General features: G+C 57.6%; 1 protein-coding gene across 13 annotated transcripts in view; it reads right to left on the bottom strand.

Annotated features, from left to right (window-relative positions):
- Positions 1 to 308: 308 nt before the first annotated feature.
- The window catches only part of SUN1 (Sad1 and UNC84 domain containing 1), a 53,036-nt gene continuing 44,758 nt past the window's right edge, over positions 309 to 8,586 (bottom strand). For all 13 annotated transcript variants that reach the window (XM_005860834.2, XM_014535253.1, XM_005860833.2 and 10 more), the window contains 7 exons: positions 8,075 to 8,210; positions 7,205 to 7,459; positions 6,621 to 6,705; positions 4,702 to 4,817; positions 2,733 to 2,900; positions 2,347 to 2,439; positions 309 to 1,996 (listed from right to left, as the gene is read on the bottom strand). In XM_005860834.2, the coding sequence (XP_005860896.1) occupies positions 1,883 to 1,996; positions 2,347 to 2,439; positions 2,733 to 2,900; positions 4,702 to 4,817; positions 6,621 to 6,705; positions 7,205 to 7,459; positions 8,075 to 8,210 (967 nt within the window). In that variant the 3' untranslated portion in view covers positions 309 to 1,882. The remainder of the gene's footprint in view (positions 1,997 to 2,346; positions 2,440 to 2,732; positions 2,901 to 4,701; positions 4,818 to 6,620; positions 6,706 to 7,204; positions 7,460 to 8,074; positions 8,211 to 8,586) is intronic.

The following is an 8,586-nucleotide window of genomic DNA, read 5'->3' as shown; positions in this document are numbered from 1 at the left end:
ACACGTGGGGCAGGCCTAGACCTCGGGTTCGGGCGGAAAACCAGCGGATCCGGAGCGCCGCCCGCCCTGCACTTCACCGATGAACCGAAGCTGGTTCTGCTGGAAGCGGGCTCCTTCCCCACCTCTCCTCGTGGAGCGGCTCCTGTCCCCCAAGACGCCCCTCCCTCCCTCCGAACCCCAGGGTGCCCTGCAGTCAGGGCCGGTGAAGCGGGTGAGCACGAGGCGGTTGCATGAAATCCCGACAGACACACGGGAGAACATGCAAACAGTCGTCCCCCCCACAGCTCCCCGGCAAAAACAAAGCAGACTGGCAAAGAAATAGGCTGTTTATTATTCATGTGAAGTATGACATGCACTCTTAAAAATTAAAAACTCTTTATTAAACGTTTATTTCAATAGCATCTTAGTTTGGTGGCAGCAACAGGAGCACTACCAGACATGTGGGAAAGCATTTACAAAAATACACTGCACAAAGTCCTATCTTGCATCTTTAAAAATAAATATTCAAAATATTTCCACCCCAACTCCCAAATTTAGTTTTATATAGGAAATTCTGACTCATATATTTATCCTGTAATATAGGAAACATCTGTATACATTTTATCCAACTTAACTGCATAGGCAATAACTCCAATTCTAAGAGTGAGGGAAAAAAGCTACCTAGTTTTTGTGTATTTGAGGACTATTGCGCAATATACATAAAACTCCAGAAAACCTGTCAGCACCATCATTTTATCTTTTTCGAAAATACAACGTTTACGGTACACCAAGAAACTGTCTTAACCCAATAAAACTTTAAGGTAAAACATCTGTAACATCTTACGTGCTTGGGATATCTCACTTATAAAGTCTGCTCAGTGTTAAATAGTCTCAGTGTTAAATAGCCTCAGTGTTAAATATTGTGACCACAATGGGTCTCCCAGGAAGGGGAGGAGAATGGCCCACAGCTTAAGAAAAGGCCGGAGGACAGTCGGGACGTGGCGGCTTCAAGCACGGGCCACGCTGCACCATCTCCTGCGAAGCCACCAGTGGGTAAGAACAGCCCTGGGTGGCGTGGGGCCTGTTAGTGTTGCTTGTGCAGAGCTGGAAAGAAACCTGAACCCACAGGATGGGAGGCCGTTCCTGTTCATGCTGGAAGGGGAGCCTGCGGAGACCCGAGCCCCACTTGTGTGTGCTGACACCTAGACGTCCGGGTCCCAGTCAGACCCACACCAGCCGCGCGAGGTGACTCTCCCGTGTTCCCGCCGGGTATTCGTACACCAAGCTCTGACTCTGAGACTCTGTCCGTGGAGCAAGCGAAGCAGAAACACACGTATTCATCACTTCCCCACCCGGGGACGTGAGACGGCGACTGAGTGAAGCACAATCCCACCCGGAAGGAAAGGAGTTTGGAACTGAAGTTTGGTGACACTGATTTTCCCCTGAAAGAACTGAGTGCTGAAAAGATAAAATAGGTAGCTGCCCCAAAGTCCTTTAAGAGGGCCAGTGATCGGCTAAGTGTAGAAGCTTCAAGAACACGTCAAACCTTTTAACATCATTTGCTTTGTTCCTGATGTCAAGAAAATAAGGAATATAAACAGCTTTATGTTTAAAAACAAATCCCCCAAACAAAGTGTCTTTGTGAACCATACATTCAAATGAATTTCTGAGATCACCTGTGGCTAACGGGTCTCCGTAAACCCAAGCCCTCAACACGCAGCTTCCCATTGAACAGCAAGGGGCGGCACAACAGTCATTGCTAATTCCCATGTCCTGCTGGCAGTCAGCAGCGTTTATTGAACAGGGGACGTCACATGTCCCACGCCCTTGCTCACGAAGGGAAGGTCCCGTGTCTCGGGCTGCCCCGTATGTACAGAATGTACAGCAGCAGTGAGGAGCGTCTCTACTTGACAGGGTCTCCGTGCACTCTGAACCGATAGAGACATGTGTATTCAGGGTGGCCCCAGTTAGAAAAAATCCGAAGTTCCACTATTTGGAAAGCTCTTTCAGGTCTTTTCTGAAATCGAAGGGGAGAAAAGAAAACACACTTATTTCATATTAACACTCCCGAGCCCAAGCACGTGCCCCCGAGGCTCCTGAGAGAGAGGAGCCGGGCTGGGACAGGCCCTGTGCCATCTCACAGGCACAGCTCAGGTGGGGCTGAGAACGCGCCGTGAGCACAGACTTGGCTTCTGTGCAGGACACATTGACGGGAGCGAAGCATGCACTGCAGAGGCTCATTCAGGGAGAGGGGAGCCCCGCCCCCTTCCCGAGGCTGAGCCACGCACTCTGGCAGCTTGCTCACGGCAGCAGGGCCTGCGGACTCGGGCCCGGGGCTGGGGAACAGTGTGTGTGGCAGGTGCTCACCGGGACGGGGAAGGTCTGGAGCGACTCCCCCTCTTGGTCGAACATGAACTGTCCCAGCAGCTGCCCTTCCTCTTGATACTCATTTTCTAGTCCCTGAAAGCAAAACCAGATGGTCACCGGATCGTGGACATGACACCGGCGGACAGCATCTCTCCAGCAGGAGCGGGGGAACCCGTCTCCATCACTGCGGAGACCAGGGCCTCTGCGAGGCTGCCACCCGGGCCTTTCGTTCAGGGCTTTCGCAACTCCTCGCCGGTGAGGGCGGTGTTCCTCCATCACTGAGACCTGACTGTCTCCCCACTGGGCCCACGCTGCCTGCAACGCTCCAGAGGAAAGTGGGCAGGGAGGAGGGCACCTCTGGGGCCCCCGGGTGCAAGCACACTCACGTAGACGGAGAAGTCCTTGGGGGCGCTGGTGATGTTGCCCGTGGGCGACAGCGTCTTTGGTATGTGCTCCAGGGTGAAGCTGGTTGGGTGGATCTCCATCGACAGCCGCACCACCAGGTACCCCTGTGAGCCTTTGAATGCCCAGCAGTTCCCTGGATAGATGTCCGGCTGGGGAAAGGCAAAATACTAACACTTAATAGCTGGGCAAGCGCTTAACCATTCATAAAGCAGAAGCAGTAAGAGGAAAGACTGAAACCATTGAAATAAAAAAAGCATTTTTCATGGTAAAAAAATGACCATCAGCAAAATCAAAAGACAACCTGGGGAAGAGTGACTGCCTCCCACAGGTGAGTGCGTTCTACGGAGCTCACATGGCCAGAACCAAAGGGAAAATGGGCGAGACGCACCACACAGGCCATGCGGCGTGTCAATGTCCCCAACCACAAGGAGGCCCAGCCCACACAGGACTGGAAACCAAGTCTATGTGGCAGGTGTCCGGTGGCTCACCTGGCAGACCACCATCAGCCCAAGGTGGGCGCCGTGCTGACGCTGTGGGACGCGCACGCTCACACACTGTGCACACTGGCCAAGCTCAGGAAGCCCAGCCGGCAGGCACATCGGTCTCTGACCCACATGCCCACTTCCATCCGGGGACACTGGCCAGGGCACAAAACGATGCCCACAGGACACAGGCGGCAAGAGTACTTTCCACAGCAGAGGAGGGCCCTGCCCTGGTGCCGGCTGCTCTGTGGTGCGGCCCAGACCAGGAGGGAGGGAGGGGCAGGATGGTACGACACGAGGAAAAGATACCCATTCTCGGTTCTTTGTGCCCCCTCTGCTCGCCCTGTGAGAAGGGCCTGGGCCCTGAATACTCGTTGCCGTCCGAAGGAGCGGCCACCCCAAGGCCACGCTCTGACTCCCTGCAGCCCTCGGGCGCGTGCCCGTGGGTTTCTGCAGGTGCCTGGTGTGGCAGGCCTCAGTGAGCTGTGGCTCCGCTCCTAGGAGGTGTGGGCCGAGCCCGGGGCTGCCCTGCCCCTCGGAGGGAGCTCACCCTCCCCAGCTGTCCTGGCGACGGCCCCCATTCCTCCCTGCGAGCAGCCGCCACTGCTGCTGCCCCAGCACAGCCGGCACCTTCCCTCCTTCCCGGTCAGGCACGGCTCGCTCTTGCCCCACACGTCCATCATGCAGAGGACAGCTGCCTCCTGACCACCAGGGTTCATGCTGAGACCCAGGCCAGCACGACGGCACAGGGCAGACCGTGCCTGAGGCCGCGCAGAGCTGAGGTACGCGGTGAGTGACCCTGTGACCCTGGGGACCGAGGAGCAGCATGACGCAGGTCAGACACCAGCGGCACCGCGGACAGGGCCAGCACTGCCCGTGAACGGCACTCCCTCACTGCTCAGCTCCTTCCTGAGCTCTTTCAGGCTGAGCGTGTGGTTTCTAAGTGAAAGGCCGCTATCATGTGAATGTTTCATGTTAAAAAATAATTTAAATTTTCTTCCAAAAACATTATAATGTAAGGCAGCAGTTTAGTCCCGAGGCCAAACGAACGTATCTGATGCTTTACACTCTTCATCATGAGCCTTGAAACCTGAGACCCGTGCGGGAGGGAGGCCCGGGAAGGCAGCACACGCCCAGAATTGTAGGGCCTGTGTGTGCGAGCCGCCTGCGGGGTCTCACCCCGCTCTCAGGCACGAGCAGACACAGCTGACTCGCACAGTGGGCCCTGCAGCTCACACCTCAGACAAGATGGGCGGAGTTACAAGCCAACCTTGGGGCGAGGGGACAAGAGGGGCTGGGGGTGCGGGCCCGCATGTGTCCGCTGTGTGAAAACTCACTGACTGAAGACAGGCGAGGGCACACACTCCTGTACGTACCCTACACCTGCACAAAAAGCTAAACATACATCGCAGAGTTGGTCACAACGGGCCCCCCGATGATGCCAGCCGCCAAACACACGGATCCTCACCTGGATCACGACGCGGGGCGACTGGGAGAAGTACCACAGCGGGATGCCAAACAGGCTGATGAGCGCCGTCTTGGTCTCATGCGTCTCCGAGCAGCGAGTGCTCAGGATGCTGCCCCCTGGAAGCAGGGGCCTGTGTCAGGGTCTGCGCCCGCCTCCGCAAGAGCCGGCCAGCCCCGCAGGGAGGAGCTGGCCTTGGTACTCTAGGTCAGCCCCCACCTCAGCCCCACTTGGTCCAAGTCCAGTGCCAGGAGGTGCCTGCTTTCAGCTGGGCTGTGTGCACCTGCCAACATGGGAGGCCCTTAAACATGGCTGCTCCCCGCCCGCCCGCACCTCTTGGGACAGCAACTCTGAATAAACTTTTGTTTATGGTTTTTTTAAAATCCTCACACAAGGATATGTTTCTATTGACTTTAGAGAGAGGAAGGGGAAGGAGAGAAACATCAATGTGAGAAACATGGGTTGTGCCTCCTGTACCCACCCTGACCCCAATCAGGGATCGAACCCACAACCTAGGCATGGGCTCTGACTGGGAATCAAACCCACAACCTTCCAGTGCGCGGGACGACACTCCAACCAACGGAGCCACACCAGCCAGGCTGCTCATGGTTTTAAAAGAACAATAAGGAATCCAATCAGGCCCCGCTGCTACCTGGCCCGTGAGGGTTAGAGGGTTAACTTAAAAGGCCCACGGCCAGCTGCTGGGGGGTTGGGGGGACAGGCCCCCCTCCTTCCTATGCTGCCGGGATGAGGCAAACTAAACAGGCGGCCAGAGTGTAAGGTCACCACCACCCCTGCAGACTCCAACCCTTCCACACACGACAGCGCGTTAAGAACCTCCTCTTCTCCAGGAAAATCTGTAATTCCTAAATGTTACATATCCAGAAACCCGCGATTCCCTGTAAAACGTAGGGTGGCAAAACCTCCCCACTGACCGGACGTGAAGTCATTCAGTCTTTCTCTCTCGTGTCGTATGAGCATCCACGATTTCTTCACAGAAACGTTCCCGGGTTTGATCCAATGTCACAGAGATCAGGTGACAGAAGGCAGGTATGTGGACCCAACCCTTCCCTGAGCCACAGTCTGATTTCTCAAGTCCATCGGCCTGAGATCTTGGTCCAGAGCCTGCAGGCAGGCGGCACGCTGCCCTAACAGACCACACTTGCCTTATTCCTTGAGGAACCCCGCCCTCTCTCCACTGGTTTGCTGCATTTCTACGCCTGAGGACCTGTCCCTGGGGACTGTGGTCCCGGCAGGAGGCAGGCGCTGGAGGGAGTCTCGCCAAGTTCCGGAAGGAACCCGCATCCACACGGCGAGCACAGCCTCCTGGGAGACAATGGGAAGAAACTGCCTGCCGCCCATGACCGCCGTGCAGGTCACCTCGGCGACCACCACAGAGACGGGGTCACAACACAGTGAGTGTCTTCCTTCTGGTGCTGCCTTCAATTCGTAAAAAAAGCGCCCTGGCCATTGCGGGTTCCATTCCGGTTGGGGTGCGTGCGGGAGGCAACCAACCGATGTTTCTCTCATTTGGATGTTCTCTCTCCCCCCTTCCCTCTCTCTCTCAAAAAACAATAAAAACATATCAAGCGAGGATACACAACAAGCACGTACCACCTGCAACGTTTACACACACACACTGCATGACACTCAAGACCACAGCAACCAACCACCCACAGTGGGGGGACCCTGAGAGCTGGAAGAGCCCTGGAGCCGTGGAAAGGCCCCCCAACTGAGATTTAGCCGATGGCCTCACCACAGCGCTGTGCTCGGGGAGAGCCAGGCCGTCTGGAGCGCAAGCAACTGGCAAGGAGGAGCCCCGAAAGCCCGAGTGAGTCCTGGTGCTGGACGGGGAGTGGCAGCCCCTACGGCTGCACCTGCCAGCAGGTGGCCTCTGGCAGTCACCAGAGGGGCTCACTCACCGCCAGACTCCAGGGCGAAGTCCACCATGCCGGTCTTGTCCTGGGAATACAGCTTGAGCGCGTTGTTCACGATGACGCGAGCTTGCTGGGCGGAGGCAGCGCAGGAGGGGACCCGACCCAGGGGAGGGGAGACAAGGTTACGTGTTAGCGGCAGGCGCGGAGCCTGCGTTTCAGGGAGAGCACTGTCAGGGAGCTATGTTGCGGATGAAGGCATGGGGATGTCTGGGAAATCCAAACTGCAGTCTGCACCCGGCGGGGCCACGCGAAGGGCATGGGAGGGCGCCCACCCTGCCCAAAGGGCTCCCACCGCCCCAGCCCCTGGCACATAGAGTGTGGCCACGCGGGTTCAGAGCAGGCACTGCGGCCTGGTTCTGTGACGGGAGACACTGAACCTCAGGTGTGCGGCTCCAGGCAGCCAGACTCTGGGACAGAGGTGAGCAGGGTAGTCCTCCCAGCAGCTGTGCCACCTGGGCGCCCACCTCTGCACCCCCCTGGCTGGCACCTGCCCTGTCACCACCTATCCCGCTGCTCAGGACCCGGCCCTCATCGCCTCACCAGTGTCCCCTCCCTCCCTCTCCACCTACCGCTTCTGTGATCCCAGAAGTCCCCTCCGAGGTCACCGCGGCCATGATGGCTTCAGAGGTTGGCCCCTGTCTTGTCACAGAAATGTGGTGGGTGATGTTCTTCAGTATCTGCAGCTCCAGCTCTCGCAGCAGAGCCTGCAGGTCGGCCTTGCTGACGAACTGCGCAGACAGCTTCTGCAGCAGCCAGTCCAGGGAGCCGTCCTGCTGGTCGTTGGAAAGCAGGAGCCTGACGGTCTCTCGGACTTGGGCATCGACCTAATAAAAGCACGAGGACACAGACGAGGAATCACGCGGCTCTGTATGCCCCTCCCCTTAGACACCATGGCAGTGTCCCCAGCTCTTCACGTCCGTCGTGGAAATGCTGCACGACCCCCAAACCCCTTTAACATGTTTTCATTGACTTCAGAGAGGAAGGGAGAGAGAGATAGAAACATCAATGATGAGCAAGAGTCATTGATCGGCTGCCTCCTGCACGCCCCCAACCCTGAGCGGAAATCAAACCCTGAACTCCTGGTTCATAGGCTGCGCCGAACCACTGAGCCATGCCGGCCGGGTGATTCCCCCCCTCAGTTAAATGTAAGAACCCCTCCAGACACGCTGGAGTAGATCAGAGAACAGGCGTGGGAGTGGACGCGGCATAAGCCGGGCCTGTGCCTCGGGCCGAGGAGGAGGAGCCGTCCAGCCTCGCCCACCCAGCACTGAGGCCCCCGGGTGAGGGGCACAGAGCACTTTAAATGTAACTGTTTCCAGAAACGCCCACAGGCATGACTGCTCCGCACACTTCTGTACCGAACGGCGCCTGGGCAGCAGCGGGAGCAGGTGCTCTACGCTCTACGATCCGGTACAGAGGTAGGGTCAGAGGAGGCTTACCTTCCCGAGGACCGTGTGGGCCTCCTCACAGCTGCTCCTCAGAGGCCGCCACGCCGCCACGTCTGACCTCAGGAGCTCCAGCTCGCGCTCCAGCTGCGCCACCATGGACAGCAGGTGTTGCTCCTGCCCAGGCGCGCTGGCGGTTGGGGTGGGGGGAGAACAGGCTCGGTGAACTCGGGAGAAGCGCGGCCCCAGACACAGTGGGTGACGTCAGCCTGCGCCTCATGCACAGGAGCTCCACACACTCAGGCCGGGTCCCTGAGGGTCCCCCTCGCCCAAGGGTGCACCTGCCCCACGTGTGCTGATGGGGGCGACCGCCAGACACAGACACACAGCACACGGGTCCAGTGCAACTGCCAGCTAGACAAAGACACACACACACACACACACACACACAGCACACACACACAGCACACAGACAGCACACAGACAAGACACACAGCACACGGACACACACACAGACACACACACACAGCACACAGACAGACACACACACAGACACACAGCACACA

This window comes from Myotis brandtii, unplaced genomic scaffold (assembly GCF_000412655.1).
Source record: "Myotis brandtii unplaced genomic scaffold, ASM41265v1 scaffold1408, whole genome shotgun sequence".
NCBI classification, from domain to species: Eukaryota; Metazoa; Chordata; class Mammalia; order Chiroptera; family Vespertilionidae; genus Myotis; species Myotis brandtii.
Note: the sequence above shows the minus strand (reverse complement) of the source record. Positions and strands in the feature narration are given on the sequence as shown.